The sequence below is a fragment of the Gopherus evgoodei genome, chromosome 9, assembly GCF_007399415.2.
Source record: "Gopherus evgoodei ecotype Sinaloan lineage chromosome 9, rGopEvg1_v1.p, whole genome shotgun sequence".
NCBI classification, from domain to species: domain Eukaryota; kingdom Metazoa; phylum Chordata; order Testudines; family Testudinidae; genus Gopherus; species Gopherus evgoodei.
The window spans coordinates 55,096,257-55,122,659 of NC_044330.1; the positions used below are offsets into that span (position 1 = coordinate 55,096,257).

Sequence of the window (26,403 nt, forward strand, 5' to 3'; positions counted from 1 at the left end):
ACAGTGGAGCTGCTAGAATGATGGACACAGGAGAGTTTCATTAACTCAGGGGACCTGACAGTCAGATGGGTGAGCCCCCGAAGGCCTGGAGGCTATGTTTGCCTGAGCCCACAGAATTTTGAGTGCTTTTCTGAATCTCCCATGCCCTTCTTTTCCTTCCTTTCACCGTAATGCCTCACTGGATGGGTCATCAGCAGGAACCTCTAAATCTAAAGGCACATGCTGCTGCTGCTTAAGCTAAAGAGCTGATTCCCCCTAGATGGAAACATTAGCATACTTATGTGGTCCAGACACCAGGGTAGGCAAAGACCCACATACCATACTGTGTGAAGTGGGTTACAAAGCAATAGCCCTAAAACCATCTATTCCTTCCTGTGAGACCCCTTGCCCTGACCCATGACTGCTCCTCTGCTAGCAGGATGGCTCCAAATTGGAACTGAAGTATTGAGCAGGGGAGTGTGGGCATCAGAACATCCCAGGAATACTGAGTGCATTGTACACGTGGATTACTAAGGGGGCAGTGGCAAAGCTGGGCAGAGGCAGCATGCACAGCCACACATGCTATTTCTGGATCTGCTGAGTAGAGGCATTCTGCTGGGTTTGCAGGGAAGGTTGGCTGCCTGTTGGCTACCTGTGCCTTGGCAGCAGCTCACAGTAGGAGCTGTAGATTGGGGGTGGGAGGTGTACCTGTGTGTACTCTGCCAACACCAGTCAACAGTACTAGCTCCTTGTCTATAGATTAAGGAGCAGCAAATTTATCCCAGAATCACTGGAGGGGAAAAAACCTCCACTTGCCAAAAATTCCAACAGCGATTAGAGCTGGTGGCACCAAAAAGTAAACACCATTAGACATAGCTTTATCCCCTGTGTCAGTACCATGGGCTGGCATCTCATTTATCATATGAGAACTGCAAGTGTGCAAAATTGTGTAACTGCCGGAGATAGCCCATCAAACCACAGGTGTTAAAATTCCCCTGAGGCCACCAGCCAAACATCCCTCAACTAGCAGCTCTGACAGGATGGAGGCCCAAGATAAAATTAGAAAGGGTTTCTAATCCAGCACCTTGTACAAATGGTAGGGGCCAGCTAAAAAGGGTTGTTGCTAATTGCTAAACCAGACCGCTGTACTCCCTCTCCTACCGTGGTTGTGGGTATGAGACTTTCAGCTGAGGCAGGATTTTTGCTGCTAGTGTTTTCTGGCACCTACAGATTTCAGAGATCATGTCCTTCATGCCAATTGGTGGGAAGATCCATTTGTTGCTTGTAAAGGAGGGTCTGTTTTTTCCAGGACAGACATCTCTTTATTTATTTATTAGGGTTATTTATTAATTTGTTAGGGTTATTTATTAATCAGTTTTGGAAGTGCTGTTCTCCCTGAAAATGGCTGTTACACCCCACTTTACACCAACCTTCACCCCAGGACACAAAGTCACAGGCTTTTGTTCACAGCTGCACGCCTTCCTCATCACTCCTTTTGTTATTTTTTATTTTTAAGCCATTGATTTTTTTTTAACCCGTGTTTTACAGTTTCCACTTTGGGTGTGGCAGAGGAGAATCAGAGAGGCATCCTTTTAAAGAACTGCAAGCGTTGCAGAATGAATTCCCTCTAGCGTAACAGTGCTGGTAGGGGGATTTGAGGGTAGATGAGCGCTTAAATCTGAAAGGGCAGAGAGAGGGGAAGGGGGGAAGAGGGCTTGTCCTGAAACTAGAACTCTCCCTCTGAAATGTGGCTCCTTCCTCAGATTTAGGAAGTGGATCCCCACTGGGATTTCCTTTCAAAGGTGACTTGTAACCTATTAATTAGGGTAGATTTTGGCAGGGCAGTAATGGTGCATTTGAGCAGGGTCGGGCACGCGTTATTTGTGTGTGTGCAGAGTTCGTTTTGGGTGAGGGGGAGCATTTGCCTTTCCAAGAGTGGAAAATAAACACTGCCGGTTCTGCAGCAGCAGCAGGAGGTCTGAGGAAGGAAGCGGTGGCAATGCTCTGATGGGTACCATGGAGTTTAAAAAAGACGCCAATGCAGTAACAATTGAGATGCTTCTCATAGTTCGCCCTCAGAAGAGGAAGACAGTGCAAAGGGTGCAGACAGACAGACAGACGGAAATCAGTGCCTCGCACCACAGCCAAGGTAAAGCAATATCTGCAGTTGTTCAAGTGGAGGGTGCAGTTGCAATGCATGCAGAGCCAAGCTGCAAGTGAGTTGTAGAATGAGAGGTGAACCATCAGCTCTCAGGAAAGAACACTAGGTTTTTTGGTTTTCTTTTTTGCCCCTGTAATTTAAAGACATGCAATGAAAACCCAAACCTGCAAACTCCCCTCTAAAATCTTCCACTTTTAACTTAGTTTATTGATCTTGTTTAACAAACAAGAGCCTCTGCATGTTGCATACCACACACTGCACGTGACTCAGGGTGCAGCACCTGTGTGGCACACCCATGGAGCGGCATGTCGCTATTATTCCGAGAACCGTGTTTACATTTGCCCTGTTTACAACGGAACATTTTATATAGTGTGAGACACTGCCAAAGGGTTTCTGAAAATGCATTAGATTTACAAGGCAACGCAGTGAGCAGGTTGAACTGACTGTGCTTCAGTTATTTAATCCCAAATTGATGACTATCACAAATGATGCATAGGGCAACATAGTTTTATTTTAGAGTGTGTGTGTGTGTGTGTGTGTGTGTGTGTGCGCGCGCGCGCGTGCGCACGCGCATGTGCATACTTCGTCTGCAAAGAATATCACATGAGCCATTTATAGTTACAGTTTGTGACAATCCCCTTGGCCTATCTCCTATCCCTTCAGGGGATCTTCCATGCTCTTTTTGGAACCCTGGAAATCATGGGCTATTTGCAGCCAACAGAGAGAACATCCCCTCCCAGCAAAACTGGAAAGAGCAAACACTCCATTGCTGCAATCTGGTTTAATCCCAACCTCTTTTAACTGTATTTCAGACTCTGGTGATTAGAGCTATATAGATACTGAAGAAAAGACAGGAAAAGGTGGATGATCTGGCTAATCTAATCTTTAGCTACAGTTGATTTGTCTACTTCATGGCCACACTAGCACCAATGTTTCCAACTGCTTTGCAGCCTTCTCCTACAGCACTGGTGGGGGTGAGATGAGCTTGGAAATTTTGAAAACATTTTCATTTAAATGTTTTCAAAAAAGACCAAATTTTTAAATAACGTACAGCTTTTTTTACTGTGAAGTCTCGATTTTCCAAAAAATGTTTGGTTCTGAAATTGCGTTCCCAGTTTGCTTTCTTCTTTCTTCCCCCTTTTTTCCCCTCACTGACAAGTGAGGAAACCTGAAACGATAACTGAAAATGTTTTCAGTTTTTGTTGGGGGGAGATGGAAGGTATTGAAAAATGAAACCATTTCATTTTATTAAAAAGGGCCATTTTTGACTAAAACATTTTCCAGCAACTACAATTACCCCTGAATTCTCTGCCCACCTCAAGCAGCAATGATATGCCCCAGAAGGATTCACTCTGCAAAATTACAGCAAAATCAGCTCTCCGAGCCATTTTGGCTTGAACCATTGTAGGCAGGCAAAGGGTAAGGCTCAGGAGCTCTGGGGACACAAACAGGAGGGGAGGGGAGACTGAGCATGGAAAGCAGTTTTATATGGAGGAACGGGGATCAGTGGATAGGTGGCAGGGTAGAGGGGGAAGGGATGGGTAGCAACTGTTCAGGCTAAGAGTCCAGGAACTAATTACTCCTGGCACTAGCTCACCCCCATGAGAGGGTAATAGCTGGATAACTTCCTTCTGTGAACTCTCTTGTATTTAGATTAATGGCACTACTAGAGGGAATATTTGGATAGTGGGTAGACCTGGTAGAAAATGCCAATTTATTTTTCGAGGACTATTTAAAAATTGAGTGTGATTTATTTCTCCAAATAAGCCTAAAAATGAAAAAAAAAAAATCAATGAAAACTTGCCATAGAAAGCTGAAAAGTTTCAGGGCTTTGAAGATTCATGTAGATAAAATTTTTGCTTTTGAAAACTGCACATTTTTACTGGAGTCAAAACATTTACCAAAATTATTTCAGTTTTCAATTTCCATTTTTTGTTGATAAACTGTAAAATTTTGATCCAAATGAAAATCTCTTTTTGTTGAAAATATCTATTCAGAAATGTTGACCAACTAATGGTATATCTCTCCTTCATAAACAATGTCATAGCCTCTAAGAAGACAGTGTTGCCTAACAGATACAGCTTGGGGCTGCAACTCAAGAGACCTAGATTCCATTCCTGGCCTGCTAGGTGACCTTGGGCAAGTTGCGTCATTGCCCGTGACTCAGTTTCCCCAATCGCTAAAATAGGGATAATGACACTGACCTCATTTGTAAAGTACTTTGTGGTCTATGGATGAAGAGCTAGTTAGTATCAATAGTAGTGTTCCCCTGCTGCTGATCTCTAAAGTGCTTTAGAACTTACTTTCAACCATCATGATTTTCAAACTTTTCCAGTGAGAGATTCTCCTTGAATAGCCTTGCAACATGTTACTCTGGTAGGGAATTTGTCTAACATTTAAATGAACACACAGCGTAATCAGGAAGAGTTTGGGAACTAAAACAGGGCCATGGCTGAGAAAAATAAAGACATCCTCTTGAAGTCAGTGGCTTTACATCAGGGATGAATATAGTCCATAATATTAAACATGTGATATATTCACCATTCCCATTGCAATTGACTGTAATGTCATAAATTACTCTGATTGCAGGAGTAAGTAGAAAAGGAGTCTGAGTTTGGACGACAAAAACAGAAATACCAAGGAAAATATTGGACTGGCATTTTTCAAAGAAACTTTTTCCATTCTCATGGGTCAACAGTTCTTCTATGAGTCCTCTTGGGTAACTAATGCCTAGCTGAGTGATGTCTCCTCATCATGGAGTTGGTCTTGTCTCAGCTAAATCAACAGAAATTTTATTTCTGTCTTGAGTGGGAACAGGAGTGGGCCTGATGTGATCTTCCCACCAGCTGGTAGCAGATATGCTGCCCAGCACCCGTGAATGATATTGTCTGACTCTCATGCCCATGCTTGTCATTATGTAGGTTTTCAAAGTGATGGAAATGGAAATGACAGATCACAGCAACCCAGAGGGAATGGCCTTCCTGGTACGTTGTGTTCTCTGCCCTCTCATTTTGTATGTGAGAACGTAGGGCAAGTGATAGTGAGGGCATCGTAGAGCTGGCTGGAGCCAGGCAGACTGCATGGAGATGCTTCGCAGGCTGCCTCTGCACACTAACAATGTGCTTATCACATCCCTTTCCATTCCAGGCCCTACTGTGTCTGGGTGATGTGCACAGGGAGGCTCCATTCAAACATGGATCTCCCTGTGCTTGTGCGTAATGGGAGAGGGGGGAGAGTGAACCTTCCTATCTCTAGCTATCAACAGGAGCCACTGGAGGTCAGGATGTGTGTGCGCGCGCACTGGGAATATGGTGGGATGGCTAGGTGCTGGGCACACTATTGCATACATGCATCATAGTTATCAAATTCATAACCCTGCCTCAGGATGGGGGATGGACAAGGCAAGCCCTGGAGGTCCTCTCCAGTCCTACATTTCTCTGATTCTATATCATAACCAATAAAGAATCCTCCTGAAAGCTAACATAGCCTGAGGCAGTATTAACAGTTGCACAGAGCTCTTAGCTTTCCCAGGACCCGTGGAGTTCATGGTGTGTAGAGACAGGAAACCCTGTCCTTTTGAGAAGGTGAATCTCTCATCACTTCAAGCACTAATGGAAAAGTTGGATGCAAATTGCATGGGAGGATCCTCTCAAACTTTCCAGTCCTCTGCACAGTTGTTTTTGACATGAGGAACAATCTGTGCCCCAGTCCTGAGCTTCCATATAGCTCAGCCAATCCACTTCTTATCTGACCTATAACCCCTCCCACTAGTCCCACTCAAAGCCTCTCTTAAGGGCTGTACAAAACTGTGCCCTGGATTTGTTATGGAACATAAGCAGCCCCTAGGGAATGAGCTCAGGCCACCAACCAACCTCATTTTTGCCTGTATGAAAACATAATTTGGTCTCTAGTGAGGAAAGGCAAGTGAAAAAAACAGAGTTTTGCTTCCACAGAACTACTAATAACCCCTATATGAAAACCCTGTATGTAACTGATGCATTGCTTAATTTGAGTTCTGATCCAGCTCCCATTGCAATCAATGGGAGCAGATTCAGCCCATAGACAGTAAGCAAGCAAGTAGTATCTTGCGGCAAGGTACTGTCAGTAATTGTCTTTGACCAAATCAGACAGACAGGTGACAAATAAGAAAAACAGATAAATATTAATAGCTTTAGAGCCTTAACATGCTCTTCCTTTGTGCTTGAGAGGGTTTTCAATGACAGCTACATAGTGGAGATCAGGAAATTCACCAGGACTAGAAGGGACAGAATTACCCATCACACAGAGTTAACTGAAGTACCTCGAGCAGTTCAATGCAAATCTGAGTATCAATACATTTTCCTCTAGCCTGCCTTCAGGACACAAGAGGAGTCCTCTTGAGGATAATTAAGACTTTCTGATGCCAAAAGGAATAGCCAGCTCAATGCACCAGCACCAAATGGGTTAATAAATTCACTTTAATCAGCCGCATTCCTGTCTTTATGAGGACTTGACACCATGGAGCAGCTGGTGCTGCTGCAATATTTACAAACGGTATGACATTAACTGAGATTGAACCACATTAAAAAAAAAACAAAAAAAAAACCACACACACTGCTGCCACATACAGTGCATCAAAATCTCATAAGTCACAGACCTGATCCATGTCAGCTGTGAATTATGAAAAGTATCTGGCCTTTCAGATGAGCTGTTAAAGTGAAGTTCCTTCTGCTGTTGGGACACAGATCCCATGACACTTTCTGAAAAACAGTAAAGGATAACCCCAGTGTCATGGCCAATGTTCATCCTCGGTGAATCAGGTTCTAATGTCCAAGGCCATACGCAAGATGTTGCTCAGTGTTAAATGGCATTGGCTGACTGTGCTAGCTTAATGTCATTGCAACCCTGTGGGATAAATTAATGTTATTTAGTACCATGTGTATTACCACATCACGTAGGGGCTGCAACTGAGATCAGGGTCTATTCTGCTGAGTGCTGTACACACATGGTGAGAGACAGTCCCTGCCCCACAGAACTTACAATCTACACAAACAAAAAGAGAGGAGGTTACTCAAGGTTATGCAGCTGGGAACAGAATGCAGGTCTCCTGACACCCAGTCCAGGTCCTTACCACTAGACTAGTGTTTTTCAAGAGATGGGGTGTGGCCCCTGGAGAGCTCATGAAAGGCAGTCAGGGGGTCACAAGACATTCAAAACTTTATTACAGTCTGAAGCAAAGAAAATCTCACTCCCCACTCCCTGTGCACCTCTTCCATTTCAAGGTCATGTATTCTCTGTCAGCCTACTGAAACACACACATACTAATTATTGATATGTGTTTTACTCATATAGTAAGAGGGGAGTGCAAATTTTTGACTTCAAATATGAAGTTACCAATCTGAAAAGGTTGAGAAACATTGAACTAGACTACTTATGCAAGTTGATCAGAGGCGGCTCAAGGTATTTTGCCGCCCCAAGCACGGCAGACAGGCTGCCTTTGGCAGCTTGCCTGCAGGAGGTCCCCAGTCCCGCGGATTCGGCAACATGCCTGTGGGAGGTCCGCCAAAGCCGTGGGACCAGTGGATCCTCGGCAGGCATGCCGCCGAAGGTAACCTGCCTGCCATCCTCACAACAACCGGCAGAGCGCCCCCATGGCTTGCTGCCCCAGGCACACGCTTGGCGTGCTGGTGCCTGGAGCCGCCCCTGAGTGATACATTTCAATAAAACAGAATTCAGTTGATGCCAGTCATGCCTCTCCAGAGAGTTCTCCTTCCTTCCTTACTTCCTCAGCCAGGGTCTTGCTCCCAATGCCTGAATTGCATGCACTATTCCCAACTAGCTCTCTCTTGTTCACTTCACTTGCATTTGAGACCCAGGAATTGGTTCACACAGCACATAGAATATTGAGCTCTGCTGTATCAATTTGCCTTACAAGCTATAAAAGCTATAGAATGGAATCTCAGTGCCATTTAGCTCATTGGTGCACCACATTTATAGATTTAACCTGGTTCTGCAGTTGGTGCCCATTGCTGTAGGATGAGAAAATTCCATTTTATTCTAGTCACGGAGATGTTTTCTTCATATAAACAGGCCAGCCAGTTCAGATGCAGCCTGACGAGCAGGCACCAGTCATTACTTCCTACACCAATGAAGGTAGGTGGTAACCCAGTGAACACTGATTTTCTGTAGCAATGCAGCATTAATCTCTTATTTATGCTCGTATGAGAGAAAACTTGCCCAGAACATGACCACAGCAAGAGACAGATGAGACTTTTCTATAATCGGACTGCAAAAGATGAAGAATTTGAAGAGTCACTGAACAATTCTTTCAAGAATCTTGAGCCTGGCCTACAATTAAAAGTTTTACCAGTATTGTGGTTGGTTAAGGATGTGCTTTTTTTTTTTTAACCTGACATAGCTAAGCTGGTGTAGATGGCTTTTTATTGACATAACTGCACTTATACCAGTATAGCTTATAGCTTTAGCCATATTGGTATAAGCCCTTTCATACCACTTTAACTGCATCCCCACTAGAGGCTTTTGTTGGCAGAACTATATTGGCATAACTCCACCAGCAAAACCCTCCTAGTGTAGAGCAGACATTAAGAGAACAAGAAAAGTAACAAGAGTTTGTCCGTTGGTTCAAATTATTTCTTTACATTTTATAATCAGGCTGTCTTGGGTTTGATTCATCCTGTACATCTGTTCTATACTAAAATTGATATTTAAAGCTTTCTTGGTCCTTAAAAAAGTGGGTCTTGATTAGGGACGAAGAAGTTAATAAATAATACATAAAATAAATAATAATAATAATAATAAATCACAAAAACTTCAGAGACTTTCATTCCATTGGTTTTCAAAACTGATTTTTTTGCTTTTTAAAACTTTCTGTGGAAGTTTTGTATCAACTTTGTTTTGTTTTTCAAAGTGGGTTATTTTTGCAAATAAGCATTTCTAGTATAACTATGCCAGCACAGCACTCCTAGTGAGGACACTGCTCAGACCAACCAAGTGCAGCTTTGTTGGTAGAACTCATTCCAGCACATGCCACCTTCCGAGCAAAATAAGCTATACCAGCAAAAGTACAGCTGTCTACACTATGGGCTTTTGTTGCCACACCTCTTCACACGCCTAACGGACAAAATAAGCTATGTCAGTAACGTTTATAATGTAACTCTGGCCTAAATCTTGAGTGTTGAGCCCTGAGGTCACAATACTGCATGATCAGTACAGCATAATGCTTAGGTTGCAGATAAATGCTTTCCTGCAAGGTCATTATTGTACCATTATTTCCTGAAAGGTCATTATTGTACCATTATTGAGCTTCATAGATCCCAAGGCCAGAGGGGACCATTGTGATCATCTAGTCTGACCTGTACAGCACAGGCCAGAGAACTTCCCCCAAATAATTCCTAGAACAGAGCTTTTAGAAAAACATCCAATCTTGATATAAAAATTGGCAGTGATGGACAGGCCACCATGACCTTGGTAAATTGTTCCAGTGGTTAATTACTCTCATCGTTAAACATTTACACCATATTTCCAGTCTGAATTTGTCTAGCTTCAACTTCCAGCTGTTGGATCATCTTAGACCTTTCTCTGCTAGATAGAAGATTCTATTATTAAAATATTTGTTCCCCATATAGCTACTTACAGAGGATGATCCAGTTACCCCTAAATCTTCTCTTTGGTAAGCTAAATAGATTGAGCTCCTTGAGTCTATCACTATAAGGCATGTTTTCTAATCCTGTCGTCATTCTCATGGCTCCTCTCTGAACCTTCTCCAGTTTATCAATATCTTTCTTGAATAGTAGGCACCAGAACTGGGCACAGTATTTCAGCAGCAGTCACGCCAGTGCAAAATACAGATGTAAAATCAGCTCTCCGCTCCCACTCAAGATTCCTGTTTATGCATCCCAAGATTGCATTAGCTTTTTTGGCCATAATCTCATATTGGTGGCTCATATCCTTTTCAGTCACTGCTTCCCAGACAGTCCCCCACCCTGTAAGTATGGCCTATGTTCTTTTTTCCCAGATTTATACTTTTGCATTTAGCTGTAAGGAAAAAGACGGTTACTCACCTTTGTAACTGTTGTTCTTCGAGATGTGTTGCTCATATCCATTCCAGTTAGGTGTACGCGCCGCGCGTGCACATTCGTCGGAAAACTTTTACCCTAGCAACTCAGTGGGCCGGCAGGTCGCCCCCTAGAGTGGCGCCACCATGGCGCTCCATATATACTCCTGCCGGCCCACCCGCTCCTCAGTTCCTTCTTGCCGGCTACTCCGACAGTGGGGAAGGAGGGCGGGTGTGGAATGGATATGAGCAACACATCTCGAAGAACAACAGTTACAAAGGTGAGTAACCGTCTTTTCTTCTTCGAGTGATTGCTCATATCCATTCCAGTTAGGTGAATCCCAAGCCTTACAAAGGCGGTGGGGTCGGAGTGAAATGTGGCAGAATAAAACTGCCGAGCCAGAGGCTACAGCCTCTCTTGACTGCTGAACCAGGGCATACTGCGAAGCAAAGGTAAGGACCGAGGACCAATGGAGCTTCGCGACAGGTCTCGTGGGTAGAAACACGAGCCAGCAAGGCGGCAGATGAAGCCTGAGCCCTGGTAGAATGCACGGTGATGTGGCTTGGTGAAATATGAGCCAAATCAGAACAAGTGGGGATGTCCGCCATCACCCAAGATGAGATCCTCTGAGAGGAAAACAAGCAAGCCCTCCCTTTGGCCCGCTCCAGGGCAGAGCTGGGGCACCTTAGGAAATGATTCTGTCAGCACAAGATAATGCGAGCACTCCACAGATGTCCAAGGAGTGCAAAGGTTATGCCCATTGCGTTGAGCTGTGGGTAACATGAAAGGCCAAAACACCTTAGGGAGGAAAGCCGGGTGCGGTCGCAACTGCACCTTGTCTTTGTGGAACCTTCGTAAGAGCTCTGATCTCAGAGACCCGTCTGGCCAAGACTAGGTTGAGGCCCCAGGGCGGGGCTGGGCGGCGCACCCGAGGGTGCAAGCGCTCCAAGCCCTTGAGGGACCTCGAACCCATAGAGCGTGGGACACTGAACGTCCATCTTAGCCTGCTGGAAGGTAGGGACGGCTGCTGAGAGTATCCTCAGCGATGATACCGCCAGATCCTGCCGCTGAAGGCCAGAGGCAGGCCAGATAGAGGGGATCGAGACCTCAGCAGGAGCAAGATCGAGCGTACTGCAGCTGTAAAGGAAACGCTTCCACCTGGCTCGGTACGTTGACCAGGTGGAAGGCTGCCTGTCACCCCAACTCAGGTACTCAGGAGCCACCGTGAGGCGAAGAGGCTGCAGGTCCGAGTGACGAAGCCTGTCATTGCCCTGAGTGATGAGGTCTGGGCTGACAGGCCGAGCAACGTGGTATGTCAGTGCTGCCTGGACCACTCTGGAGTGATCATGATGACGCACGCTCCGCCCCTGCGGAATTTGAGCAGGACGTAACGAACCAGTGGGAACAGCGGGAAGGCATAATGCAGTTGGCCGTTCCACGGTATCAGGAATGCGTCCAAGATCGATTCCGAGGAGAGACCTTGGAAGGAGCAGGACACCTGGCATTTCCTGCACTCGCGGTGAGCGAACAGGTCTGTGTGAGGAACCATTTCCACTTCCGGAAAGCGGGACGCCTCACATGGGGCAGAGTGATGACTCGTAAGACAGGAAAGACCTGCTGAGTCAAAGAGATAAGACGTTCCGAACGCCTGGGAGAAAGGACGTCGCCAGCTCCATCGAGCGGGCCATGCAAAAGACCCGGAAATGGATGGCCTCCTGACAAAAAAGGGGGGAGGACTATGTCCCCCCTGAATGCTTATGAAGCACCTGGCCATTGTGTTGGCTGTAAACACCGAGATACAACGGCCTCGCAGCTGCCGCTGGAACCCCTGGCATGCCAGGCGGACTACTCTGATTTTTGGGGCATTAATGAGGAATGCCAGCTCTCTAGAAGACCGAAGGCCTTAAGCTCGGAGGTGACCATGAGCACTCGAGCAGAGAGATGATGCGTCCGCCGTCAGGGGCAGTGAGGGCTGGGGCGGATGAAACCGCATCCTGTCCACACCAAGGAGGGGGTTAGCCACCACTCTAGGGAGCCTAAGGCGTTCGAGGGAACGGTGACTACCATGACCATTGGCTCCCTGTCCAAGCGGTACGCCGAGGTGGGCCAGACTTGGAGAGGACGGAGGCGGAGCTTGGCGTGTTTGGTTACAAACTTGCGGGCAACCATGGACCCAGGAGACTGAGACAAGAACGAGCTGAGGTCGTTGGGAAAGCCTTCAGACCTCAGATGATTGATGCCATCGCCTAAAACCGCAGTTGCGATAAGCAGGCTCCGGCTAGGTAGGAGACCAAGATAGCCCCTAGGAAGCCCAACCTCTGCGTGGGAACCAGAGTGGATTGCTCTATAGTAATCATCAGGCCTTGATCTGTGAATAAGACCGTGACGATGCCCACGGCTGAGTGGGTTGTGTGTCAGAGTCTCCTCGGATAAGCGAATCGTCCCAATACGGAAAAACGCATATCCGACATAGCTACGGTAGGCGGCGACTATGGCCGTAAACCGGGAGTATTCACCGCTGGCTATAAAGCGGAGGCATCTCCCGTGCGGAGGGAAGATGGCATTGCTAAAGTACGCGTCCTTCCTATCCAGGGCGGCATAGTAGCCCCCAGGAGGCAAGGATGGAATAATGGTTCCCAGGGATACCATGCAGAACTTCAACCTTATCCCCAACCGGCTGAGTCCATGCAGGACCAGGGAGGTCTGAGACCTGTGTTCGAGTGGGGAACTAGGGCATAACGGGAGTAAAACCCCTAGCCCCTTTCGTCCGCTGAAGGGGGACAGGGCTGGAGCAATTTAAAGGTGGTACCTATGCTCCATCGTGCGCAGGACCCAGCGATCTAAAAGTAACTGGGGCCATGCCAGGAGAAAGCGGGATCAGGATCCCGTCTTGCGACTGGTACACCGCCCTCCGACGAACCTTGGAAGGTCCGTCTTTGGTCCCAGTGGTAATTGCGAGGGACCTCGACTCTGGCTTTTTAGGGGGCCTGACGTTTGTCTGCGGCCACCTTGGCCTCGCCGTTTTCCAGAGTTCTGCCTCTGGCTAGGCACAGAGTATGGCGGCTGGGGCCATAAAGGCCTGCGGTTGGTCGCAAGCGTATACACGCTGAGACGCATTAGGACCCTATTGTCCAGCAGGCTTCGCAGTCTGGGCTGTCTCTGCCGCGAAGATGCCTGTACCAACAAAGGGTAAATTCTGTCCCCCGTCCTCCAAGACGGCAGCGAACTCTAGGTGGGAGGTTCGAGGGAGAAACTCCTCCACCCAGGTGCTATAATTATCGCAGCTAAGCAAGGCTTGTTGCTTTGTTACCCAGAGGCGCAGGGCCCCTGCAGAGTACACCTTGCATTCGCCAAGGCTCTTTCTGCTTCGGGGCTGGCGCCCGCTGGCCATGATATCAGGATCGTGGTCCTGAGCATAAAATCTGCGCATATGGGATGACACGGATGCGTGTCCGGATGGCCATGGAGGTACTAAAAGAAGGCACGGGCCGAGTCTCTGACTCACTCGGACCTTGCCCAACTCGGCACCGGGGACCGGCATCGGGAGGGGTATCGGTACCTGGAACGAGATCCAGACCCGCAACCAGAACGGTGTCGGGAGGTCGACCGAGATCTCGAGGCTCGGAGAAGAGCTACAGGAGTCAAGGTACCTGCCCCGGTGCCAGATGTCGGAACGGTGCCGATAGCGGGTCGGCGAACGGGATACCGACCGGTGCAGCGAGTGTGACCAGTACCGAGGAAAACAGTACCGGGACTGCCAGTGGTGTCCGGCGTGCCGGCGGGACCGTGATCATGGACGGTGCCGCTCTGCTGTACTGACAGGGGACAGTCCCTTGAAGAGACTGTATTACCCGTACCGGCGGTGCCCGGGTCAGGCAGCACTGACTCCGTCATGGCACTGAGAGCCCTCGCCGTTGGTAACATCTCCGGCGCGCAGGGAACAGCAGGCTCAACCACAGTGCGTACTGGGGAGCTGTCAGGCACCGGATTCGACGGCCCTCGTGGGGCCGGGATCCACGGTACCGAGGTCATCAGAGCTTCGGTAGGTGCCGGTGCCGGGAGAACCGAGTTATATAAGCCGTCTGGCTGGGGTGCCGTCAGCACTGAAGCAGCGGGAGTAATACGCTCAACCACGGCACGTGCCGGGGAGCCGTCGGGCACCGGATTCGATAGCCCTTGTGGGACTGGAATCGACGGCGCCGATGGAAGCAGCCGGAACAGGAGCTCAACCACGGCGCGTGCCTGGGAGCCGTCAGGCACCGGATTCTACGGCCCTTGCGGGACCGGGATCGACGGTGCCGACGTCATCGGTGCCGCAGCAGGTGTCGGTGCCGGGCGATCCGACTAGACGAGCTCTCTGGCTGCGGTGCCGCTGGCACGGAAGCAGCAGGAGCAATACGCTCAACCACGGCGCGCGCCGGGGAGCCGTCAGGCACCGGATTCTACGGCCCGTGTGGGACCGGGATCGACGGTGCCGACGTCATCGGTGCCGCAGCAGGTGTCGGTGCCGGGCGATCCGACTAGACGAGCTCTCTGGCTGCGGTGCCGCTGGCACGGAAGCAGCAGGAGCAATACGCTCAACCACGGCGTGTGCCGGGGAGCCGTCAGGCACCGGATTCTACGGCCCTTATGGGACCGGGATCGACGGTGACGACGTCATCGGTGCCGTAGTAGGTGTCGGCGCCGGGCGATCCGACTAGACGAGCTCTCTGGCTGCGGTGCCGCTGGCACGGAAGCAGCAGGAGCAATACGCTCAACCACGGCGCGTGCCGGGGAGCCGTCAGGCACCGGATTCTACGGCCCTCGTGGGACCGGGATCGACGGTGCCGACGTCGTCGGTGCCGGGCGAGCCATCTTAGACGAGCTGTCTAGCTGTGGTGCAGCTGGCACAGAAGCAGCAGGAGCAGTAAGCTCTACCACGGCGCGAGCCGGGGAGCTGCCAGGCACCGGAGTCCCTGGTCCTGGGGGACTGGAATCGACGGAGCCGAAGTCATCGGTGCCTCTGCAGGCCGGATAACGCAACTGAGGCGAGCTCTCTGGCTGCGATGCAGGTGGCACGGAAGTAGCGGGAGCAGGGGGCTCAACCACGGCGCGTGCCGGGGAGCCGCCAGGCACCAGCAGGAATCGTAGACTCTCTCGACCTCGGAAGAAGGGAACGGTGTCGAGTCGACATCGGTGCCGGCGACGGTCGGTGCCGAAAGGCCTTGGTGGTACCGGCGGGGTCCGGTGCCGAGGAGGCGCTTCTGCCCGCCGCTTGAACATCGCTCCACGCCCAAGGTGGAGGGGCAAGTGAAAGTCCCGCACCTTTTTGTTCTCGGCTTAAAAGCCTTGCAAATGGGGCACTTATCTGTCAAGTGTGATTCCCTGAGGCACTTCAAACAGGAGTCATGTAGGTCTCTCTTCGGCCGCGGCTTCTGGCAAGCCGGGCCCCTTTTGAAAACCCGGTGAGCCATTCATGGCTCCGGCACTGGGCTCATGGAAGGGGCTACTTCCTGAACCCCGCTAACTAAACTAACCATGTTAGCAAAGAAACACGTATAACCATACAAATATATATATAAAAGTGTTATAACTGCATAATTATATACGAGAAAACGAGTAGCTAGGGAAGTGGAGGTCAGCTAAGCCGCGCTCCACTGTTCCAACGACCGACACGGGCGGTAAGAAGGAACTGAGGAGCGGGTGGGCCGGCAGGAGTATATATGGAGCGCCATGGTGGCGCCACTCTAGGGGGCGACCTGCCGGCCCACTGAGTTGCTAGGGTAAAAGTTTTCCGACGAATGTGCACGCGCGGCGCGTACACCTAACTGGAATGGATATGAGCAATCACTCGAAGAAGAACATATATTGTTAGCTTGCGCCCAGTTTACCAAGCATTCCAGATCGCTCTAAGTCAGTTACCCGCCCTCTTCATTATTTACCACTCCCCCAATTTTTGGGTCATCTGCAAATGTTATCAGCGAAGATTTTAATATTTTTTCCAGGCCATTGGTGAAAATGTTAAACAGAGTAGGGCCACGACCTAATCCCTGTGAGACCCTACTAGAAACACACCCACTTGATGATGATTCCCCTTTTACAACTACATTTTGAGTCCTTAGTTAGCCAGTTTTTAATCCATTTAATCCCGAAGAAGAGCTCTGTGTAGCTCAAAAGTTTCTCTCTTTCACCACCAGAAGACAGTCCAATAAAAGTATTCCCTCACCCACTTTGTCTTTCTAATATCCTGGGACCAACACAGCTACAAAAACACTGCAAATGTTATTTTTAATATAATTCTAGTTTTTTAATCAAAATGTTCTGCAGTATCAAGTCAAACACACAACACCATCTTCAAACCAAGATATGCGCTCCTAGAATTCTGACTCAGTTTCCAATTCATTGTTAAGGTGAGAGAGGCTGGGGAATGTTTTAATATCTGTTACATCAGGAATCTGAAGTGCATAGGATCATTTTTTATTTGCTTATTTCACTGTTTTGTTTCTTCTTCTGTCCATAGTGCTGCAAACCTGTTCACTTCATTAAAAAATAACAGAACAAATACATCTTCATGGTAGGCATGTGGACAGATCATTTACACTGAGGCACCAGCCCAGTAAGAACATTCTGGTTTTCAGATAGAGAAGAAACAGGCAGGGGAGGGGAAGTTGGACAAGAGGGAAGTGGAGGCCCTATCAGTTAGTTTAGTATTGGTACAATATTAATGAATGTGGTTTGCACTTGGAAGAGTAATCTCTGATATTTTCAGTCTCATATGTTTTCACTTGCTAGTTGCTTTTTCATTCTTTGCCCACTTCTGACTCTTTGTTCCTTGCAGGAACTCATGTGACTGTCGAGGTACATCCTAGAAATACCACCCCACAGCTGTTCAAGAAATTCTCCCTTGGGAAAGGTACATCACTGTTTTAAAACATTTGGGCCAGCTAAGATGTGGCATATCAGCTGCACTAGAGAGCAGGGAGTAGAGGAGCTCATTTGGTTACCACAGTGTTAAACCTGTTAGCTTGTTGTCTATGCATATCAATGATGAAAGTAACAGAAAGGTGACACTGCTCAAAGTGTGATTTTCTAAAGTTCATAACTCAGTCGAATCCAAACTAATGGTCACAGGAACACCCACTGCCAGTTCCCCTCAGTAACCACTACTTCCATGCCACATTTAAGCTTCCAACCACCAGCTGCTTTATAACTTAAATAATTAAAAAAAAAGATATTATAAGTGTATGTTTCCCTTTTCAAATCCCTCATACTTAAAAATGGATTAATCTAAGCTAGGGTAACTAGCTGAGAGGAAGAAAATATCAGGACACATGGGGGATGGAGGCGGTGTCACCAGCACAGCAACAACAAAAAAAAGCCTCCATGAAGAAAGGAGAAAATGCTCAGTGCATCTGGGGCTTGAACCAACGGAGGGAAAATTAAGACATTCCATGGGCTTTAATAGGAATGGGATGGAGCCTGTGGTGCTCACAGAGGTGTTTAGGCACAGGGACAGGTTGCTGGGATGGCTGGTGGAGTTTTCTTCCACTGGTAACTCTTGACTAATTCTGTCGGGGGGTTATTGCAGGAGTCCGCAAGCTGCCAAGTCTGACAGGCCTGGATAACAAAGGTGAGGCTGCTTGGTTACAGCGTATTTTGTGAGTGGAAACACTAGTCCAGCTTCAGTGGAGTTACTCCAGCCATAAGTTTAGCCCAACATCTCTCATTATGGGGCCTGCCTTCTTGGGGCACTGGAGAGGCTGCCAGCAGCTGAGTTCAGATGATGACTGTGCTACTTAGGAGGTGGATATGTGCCCAGACTCCCCGCTGGGCAGATGCTGGTTGTGCTCTGCCAGCTCTTGGGTCTTGTATGAAGAGGAGCAGTTGGTAGTGAGAACAAAATCCTTTTCTTTGTGGGGGTGGGGCCTCCTCCAGAACTACAGCTATCTGACATTTGGTGACCTTCTGGTGGCTGAATCACCCTTAAAACATGCTCCAGCTGATCTGTAGCTAACTCTGGGAAAGTATCATTTAAAAACCTGTGCTGCAGGTGTTAACACAAATTAAGATCTTGCTGAAACACACAAATAACTTGAATTTCTTTCATACAATAAGCCATTTGTCTGGCTCGCTGGCAAGATGGAGCACAATGTTCCCAGCCTTCAGCCTACAACAGAAGACATCTGACTGTTTGTGAATGTTCTATCTGGTACTTTCATGGTCACAGGACTGGTGGGAGGGGAAGCACTCTCTACTTATCTCTGTCTTGTGCTGCTTCCATCTCTCCCTCATGGGCTGTATGCAACATGATATGAACCATAGGATTAAAGACAAGGAAGTAAAAGCCTGTCTTTCAGCCCTCCATGTATTCCACATAGACACACTAACTTTCCTCTACCCTTTTCTACTGTTTATCTCACCTCAGTTTTGGCAACCTTCTAGGTTTTCAAGAGAACGGGGAGGGCAGAGTGCCCCTGCCTGGTGGAAAAGACCTGCATGGTAACTATCTGCTGTATTGTAGCTTTCTGTGATTAGCACAGCATAGTTTCTACACTGCAGTGAGCACCCCCAATGGGACTCATATTCGGTTTTAGAAATAGGACTCACGATGATCACAAAAATGATGTGGAACTGGCCAAAAACAACTCTGTCTAAGTACAGTGATAGCAAATGAATGATTTCATTTCTGTCTCTCTAACTGTACTTTGCTTTGCACGCTGTATTGTCTGGGATTCGAAGTCAGGATGGTTCGGTGAATGTCATGTGTGTTTTAGACAGACTGCATGTGCAACATAACTGAGAAGTCTGCTTTGCAAATGGGTCTGCTACACATTTCTAACTGCCAAGGTAATAATGTCGGACTGCATGAGTTATTTTGGATTCGGTGTCTGTGGGGAGCCTTTGCAGCTATAACCTGACAAAGACGAAAACTGATAACCAATTTTAAAAACCCATTCGGCTCCCAAAAGGCAAGAAGTAATTTTCAGAGATGAATAGAATAAGAACCTTTCAAATGTGTAAATCTGCTTTCTCTCTTTAGGTCACTGTAATAGCCCCTTTTCAGTGAAGAGCTAGATAAACAAACAAGCCTGTTAGAGAAACAGAAGCTGTGTACTCCCACACTGTTTTAGGCAAATTTGGCCCAGTAGGTAACAGGAGATGCCATTGCTTGTGATTGAACTAATTGGCTGGCTCTCCCATTACAATGAACTAAGTCTGTGGGAATATTGAAGAATCCAGGCTCAGAGATTTCTGCTCACGTAATTGGCCAGTGGGGGCTGGGGACTTCTGAGAAGAGAGATGCTTCCATTAACTAGATCCAACTTGGAAGCATACTTTCCACTAAGGATGAGGAAACCAGTTTACTTCTTAGTCTTAAACCAGAACCAAAGAGAATCCCCTCCCCAAAAAAGACTAGACACTAGTCCACTAAGACGTCTCACTGTGTTCTACTTGCGGCAATCCATCCTGAAGGGTGGTCTTATGGCCTCCACTTGCAGGAGTCAAAGGTTGCAGCAAACAAGCCAATGTCTGAGATAGCAGCTGTCCCAACGTTAGGAGTGTCGATGCTAGAACCTGAACCGTGCACTTTAGCAGCAGATGAAGCTATCTCCTAATGCAGGAGGAGTTGTATTTACACATCATCTCACAGAAGGCAGCCTGTTCTGGCAGCCCGTTCTGGCAGCCCCTGCCTGACTGGGATGGCCTGGGGACCAGTCATTCCTGCCTCCCATTGATGGTGCTCCTGCAGATGGGAGCTAACAAGTGCTCTCTATGTAACCACTCATGTCTGCTCAATGTGGTGCTCCATCCCCCTCTAGTGGTGCCTAGGCCACAGATAAAGATTGATCAGACTAATACAGGCAGGTTGTAAGAGCTGTGTATTCCAGCTCAGGCAGTAAAGGTTCATGCTTCTGTGATCTTGAAGTCACCAGTTCAGTTCTTGCTCTTGACAGATGACCCTCACTTCCAGTGGCAAAGCAGTACATATAGAGTAACAGTTCTACACCCATTTGGTAACATAACCTAGTCTTTCTTCATGCCACCACAGCTGGGTTGCTGAGGTTACCAACCCTTACACTTTAAGCAGTTCTCTTGCTATTTATTGGCACTCAGACTTCACACAATAAAAATTTGAACTCTAATTATCTTTTTTATTCCCCCTTCCCTCTTGCCTCCCTGCAATTTAACAGCCATAAAGCAATATCTGGAAGAATCTCTTAATCCCAGCATCGCAGAGGACAGGATTCTTGTAGCTTTGACTTGCTAGAATGGCCTGCTTAGTGGTGGTTGCAGAAAAAAAAAAAAAAAAAGATTTTTGTTCACTATTCAAATGAATTTTGGGGTGCTATCCATTGAGTAAGTGATGTGTGGAACATTCAATCAGCTGTACATACTTGGTGAAAAAAGGGGGAAGATATTAGAATAATTCATTTGAATATATTACAGTATTCATCAATTTAGGGCTAGTTTCTTATTCCCTTTCCCCTGCTGAGTAGAATCTTAAATCCCAATCCTGCAAAGACTTATATGTATCAGTGAATTTACTCACAGCAGTAACCTCATTGATTTCACTGGCACTACTTCCATGAATAAAGTTACTTCTGTGCTTTGAAGGATTGGAGCCTTTATCAGGCAAATAGTGCCATATATTTTACTGAGACTATTTGAGGACTATGGATATCAGAAGTCAGCTCTTGATTAATACTATTTGACTCCTCCAGGCCTGATATTCTAGCATTATCAGTTTGGGCACCTGTTGGACATCAGACCCTATTTTTACTGTCAGATTTTTCTGTGCAGTTTATGTTGTGCAAAATATGCAAAGGAGGAACTCCCAGCTTAGACATGCACAGTGCAGATCTGACTGGCTTGGATGGGAGGAACTGATAAAGCAGATACCTACAATCCGGGAGGGTCTCATTCAAGTGTCATCCTAGGCACACACATCAAGTTCAGTCAGTGGGTGGGAGACTCTTCTGATTGCTCTTGCTCTGATGTTTGGCCAGTTACAAAACTTCTCTTTTCTGGAGTGATTGTTCCTTGTTTGTTCCCAGCATATCCATGGGACAAATCCAGTCTGAAATCCATGACATTAGATTTGCAGCAGTTTGAGAAACTGGATGCCTATGCATCAAAGGTACGTCTCATTTAACTCAGTCTTCCTACAAGACCACACTGTCTTCAGCCATTCAGGAACTCGCTCCCTGGGAGACCGAGGTGCTCCATAGGGGAATGAGGTGATGTTGTCCTTTAGTCTGACCTAGGCTTTCAGAACTTCTGCCCAAAAACTACACTAAAAATATCTTTCCCTGGCCCTTTCAACTGTGGAATAGCCTACTCAGGAAAAAGTACGACCAAAAATATCAATCACTCTCAATGTGGACTTACAGCTTTGAATTTCCACTGATGACTCATCTGAAGTGATGAGTCATCAGCAGCATTTTGGGCTGTATAAGTAGGGTCATTGCCAGCAGATTGAGGGATGTGATCATTCCCCTCTATTCGGCATTGGTGAGGCCTCATCTGGAGTACTGTATCCACTTTTGGGCCCCACACCACAAGAAGGATGTGGAAAAATTGGAAAGAGTCCAGCAGAGGGCAACAAAAATGATTAGGGGGCTGCAGCACATGACCTATGAGGCGAGGCTGAGGGAACTGGATTTATTTAGTCTGCAGAAGAGAAGAATGAGGGGAGATTTGGTAGCTGTTTTCAACTACCTGATAGGGGGTTCCAAAGAGGATGGATCTAGACTGTTCAGTAGTAGCAGATGACAGAAGATGGAGTAATAGTCTCAAGTTACAGTGGGGGAAGTTTAGGTTGGATACTAGGAAAAAATTATTTAGGAGGGTGGTGAAGCACTGGAATGGGTTACCTAGGGAGGTGGTGGAATCTCCTTCCTTAGGAGATTTAAGGGCAGGCTTGACAAAGCCCTGACTGGGATGATTTAGTTGGGGATTGGCCCTGCTTTGAGCAGGGGGTTGGACTAGATGACCTCCTGAGGTCCCTTCCAACCCTGATATTCTATGGAACTATGAAGCTGATAGCTGCTTTGTTAAGAGACAACAGAAATCAGAGAGTGTGTGCAGGGGAGGATGGGGAATACCAGTGGTGATATATGACTATTGGCTCTTACAACAAACGGTGACATTGATGAAGATTTTGTGTGTGTGGATCTAAAAGCAAAATATGCTTTGCAAAGGTGATAATAAGCATAGATGCATCAATAATGTCCTTTGAATGGTTGGTAAGGGTGGCTACTCTGTGATGAAAAATTGAACTTTGCCATGAAGGTTAAACATGTCTGGCCCACAATAATCCTAATCTGCGTTGCCTTTACAAGGAACTAGTCTCATGAGCATTGGGGTCTCTTACCAAGAGAGCTTCCAGGAAGCTGGGGAATGAGCAAACTCAAAGGGCAGTTGCTACAGAGTAGGTGCTGGTACTGCCCAGCAAGAGCTGTGCAGAAATGATCAGAGGCGCTGCCAGACATGCAAAAACAAATGGAATGTCATAGAGGGGCCTCTATGACTTCGACAGGAAGGTAGAAAAGGGGGCCATCCTACCTCCTAGTATTTTCTCACTTGAACCCTCTAATCTTATCCCACACAAAAAACAGGTGAGTGTCAAGAACAGCATAGAGGAACTGGTGAAAGCCCTGCTCCGAGAAGCCCGAAATGATCTGGAGAAGGTCAGAGCCATTTGGATGTGGATATGCCATCACATAGGTAGGCCGAGATCCCGGACTCCCACAGATTTGGCAGACAATGCTGCTGCTGTCACTCTCATTATATTGTGATTGCATGTTGTGAGTAGGTGGTAGGGGGCACATGAGGGATAGGAGAAGGGGAGCCCACAATTAATTCTGGATAAAGTCTGCTGTCAGTATCCAGAACTCTACTGAGAGGTTCTTGTGCTATCTATATTTCTGTACTTCCTCTCCCATCCCTGCCAGTTTCCACCAGGGTGATGTGTCAATGATTTCCTCCTATGTGACAAGCCTGAGTTTCCCAGCTGAGTTATTCAGAAATGCCACAGAACAAGTCACCATCATGCCAGTGACTGCAGCATCAAAAATGCTAGGTTGTAACATCAGTAAGACCATGATTGTGACACATAGCCTGGTGCTGGCCAGCTCTGCTAGCTCGCACACATTTATTTTGAGGGGCAGAGGGAGAAGGGAGAGAGAAAAACCATGATCTCACACTGTGCCTGCCCCTCCCCACCCTACTAGGGGCTGCAGTTCTGCCTGACCTTTACATGGACCACACAAGTGGGTTTGTGCGGGGGTGGAGCCTCGTTACACACCGCATCACTGGGTATGGGCTGGACAGATTCTGACCTTGAATAAATAAGGCAGAGGACAGCCATTTACAAACCATGGGCTCCTCTGTTTTTTCATATGCACAAGCATTTCACGAGTGGCTAGAGACATGCAGAAGAGAGCGTGCATGCTCAGCAAAGTGTGATAAACACTCTTTTTCAGCTACTTTCTGTAACATGCATGTGATTCTTTAAGTGTTTAATTTGCCAGGAAGCTAAGTCCTGTGTCTGCAACCCATCTCTGACCCTGCAAAGCACATGAGCAATCCTTAACTGCACAACTTCATTGAAGTCAGTGGCACTAGCTGCCTGCAAGATTACTCCCATGCAGGATCAGGGCCCAAGAGAAGGGCATGTTTAACACCCTCTCTCTCACCCAGATTTATAGACCCAATGTATTCTTCTACCAAAAAGATGCATGAAGCCTGTTCATATTGGAACACAGAATTTCCAGTAAAGGTCTGTTTCTGGCAACAAATGCACTGCAGCCACCCATGCCAAGAAGTAAACACCACCACAGCAGGAGTTTCCCAGTCCTAGGTGGTGCAAAGTAGATTTACCACTGGTACAAAAAACAGCACAATACAGTGGAACCTCAGAGTTACAAGCCGACCAGTCAACCACATACCTCATTTTGAACTGGAAGTACACAGTCAGGTAGCAGGATATATACACACACAAAAGCAAATACAGTATTGTATTAAACGTAAGCTACTAAAAAAAATAAAGAGAAAGCAGCATTTTCCTTCTACATAGTATAGTTTCAAAGCTGTATTAAGCAGCAAAGAATCCTGTGGCACCTTATAGACTAAAAGACATTTTGGAGCATGAGCTTTCGTGGGTGATAACCCACTTCGTCAGATGCATGTAGTGGAAATTTCCAGGAGCAGGTATATATATGCAGGCAAGCTAGAGATAATGAGGTAGGTTCAATCAGGGAGGATGAGGCCCTGTTCTAGCAGTTGAGGTGTGAAAACCAAGGGAGGAGAAACTGGTTTTGTAATTGAAGCTCAGCAGTTTCTCTCTGCTTCAGTTCATCTGCAAATTTGACACCATCAGCTCAGGATTAAACAAAAACTGTGAATGGCTTGCCAACTACAAAACCAGTTTCTCCTCCCTTGGTTTTCACACCTCAACTGCTAGAACAGGGCTTCATCCTCCCTGATTGAACTTACCTCATTATCTCTAGCTTGCCTGCATATATATACCTGCTCCTGGAAATTTCCACTACATGCATCTGACGAAGTGGGTTATCACCCACGAAAGCTCATGCTCCAAAACGTCTGTTAGTCTATAAGGTGCCACAGGATTCTTTGCTGCTTTTACAGATCCAGACTAACACGGCTACTCCTCTGATACTTAAAGCTGTATTAAGTCAATGTTCAGTTGTAAACTTTTGAAAAACAACCATAACATTTTGTTCAGAGTTACGAACACCTTCGTTCCCAAGGTGTTCATAACTCTGAGGTTCTACTGTACTGAACCTGCCTTATAACAAAGAAAAATGTTTTCCTCAACTCCACCTGAATTACATTTTAAAATATACATTGTAGATTTGTGCAGTCAATTGGCACCATAAAAAATACTGTAGCTGCCAACCCCACTTGTTCAAAACATTATGAGTCAAACCCCAGAAAGACGTGAGATTGGCTTACAAATCAAGACATTTCAAGTAGAGTCAGGGAGGCCCTTCTGGTTTGTGAAGTTTTAGAGGGCCAGCTCCTCTGGCATCTATTACGTAGAGAGGCACTACACAGTTCCTTTTCATCTCTCTCTGCAGCCTCTCAAACTTCAATCCAAGTGGCTTTATGTTTTATCATTACTGCCTCTGGGGCTTCAACTTACTCTGGCTTCCTCCTGGTTCAGGACAACCTAGCTCTGGCCCCGGGCTTCCTCCTGGCTCAGAACCCTCTGGTTCTGGCTCAAGGCCTCCCAGATTTCTTGCTGCCTTTAGTCCAGAAGATAAAACTTCTAGCTACCTCTCCCAGGTCTCATCCCTGGCCTTTTTCCCACTGCCCTTTGCTCCTCCCCAGGTGCATTTGATCAGCAATTATGCTTAACTCCCTCCAGCTGCCACCCCATTGCCTAACTGGGCTCAGGCTCCTAGAGACCCCAGTGAATCAGTGTGGGGTTCATACACCCCTCTTATATTCACTCTTAGATGACATGCCTGTTATTTATACATTGCTTATTTTTAAGCATTTCATGAAACAGAGAAACTGAGTCATGATACCACCATGCATTCCAGTGAGCCTCTAATAATTCAGGCACCTATTTAATTGACATGTTTATGTTTGTACATAGCTATGCCAATTAGAATCATACAGTGTGGAGATGGAATAGTTGTATTTGATCATAGAGTCTATCCCCTAAAAGTGTAGGAGAACATATCACATGTTAATCAAATACTATAATTTAGCAAAAGATGAGGATTCTTCTGTAATAACAAGGAGGAGACTGGGAAGAGATGGATTATAAGGTTTTTAATCAATCTCTCTGTTCTGAAGTTCATTCTAGGACAAAACTAACAAATGCTCTTATAACTGAAGATCCCATCAGAACAATTTGCTTGATTTATAGTACCTGGGAATCCATTTATTCCCATTCATATTCTTAGGATATCTCTGATGCACTGTTATGTGCTATTCCCACCACCCTGTTTCACAGCTTTTTGTCCCAGGCCCCTGTCCACCCTCCCTGGTGATGGGCATGCAAGAGGGTAGACTCTCCGACTTCCCCTGTGCACACAATGCATCCGACGAAGTCGGTATTCACCCATGAAAGCTCATGTTCCAATACGTCTGTTAGTCTATAAGGTGCCACAGGACTCTTTTCTCCAATTTGGAACCAGGAATTTAAATCAGTGTCAAGTTCTGGCTAGTAGATGACCTTTGGATTGGCACATT

General features: G+C 46.9%; 1 protein-coding gene across 6 annotated transcripts in view; it reads left to right on the plus strand.

Moving 5' to 3' along the window:
- Positions 1-26,403, plus strand: part of KY (kyphoscoliosis peptidase) — an 80,043-nt gene that overhangs the window by 38,231 nt on the left and 15,409 nt on the right. For 3 of the 6 annotated variants that reach the window (XM_030576388.1, XM_030576394.1, XM_030576390.1), the window contains exons 5-11: positions 5,062-5,124; positions 8,210-8,272; positions 17,012-17,086; positions 17,762-17,803; positions 18,616-18,672; positions 21,231-21,313; positions 22,794-22,902. In XM_030576388.1, coding sequence (XP_030432248.1) covers positions 5,062-5,124; positions 8,210-8,272; positions 17,012-17,086; positions 17,762-17,803; positions 18,616-18,672; positions 21,231-21,313; positions 22,794-22,902 — 492 coding nt within the window. Of the gene's footprint in view, positions 1-1,725; positions 2,129-5,061; positions 5,125-8,209; positions 8,273-17,011; positions 17,087-17,761; positions 17,804-18,615; positions 18,673-21,230; positions 21,314-22,793; positions 22,903-26,403 lie in introns of those variants that run through there. The other 3 variants (XM_030576391.1, XM_030576393.1, XM_030576392.1) reach the window with 3 other exon arrangements.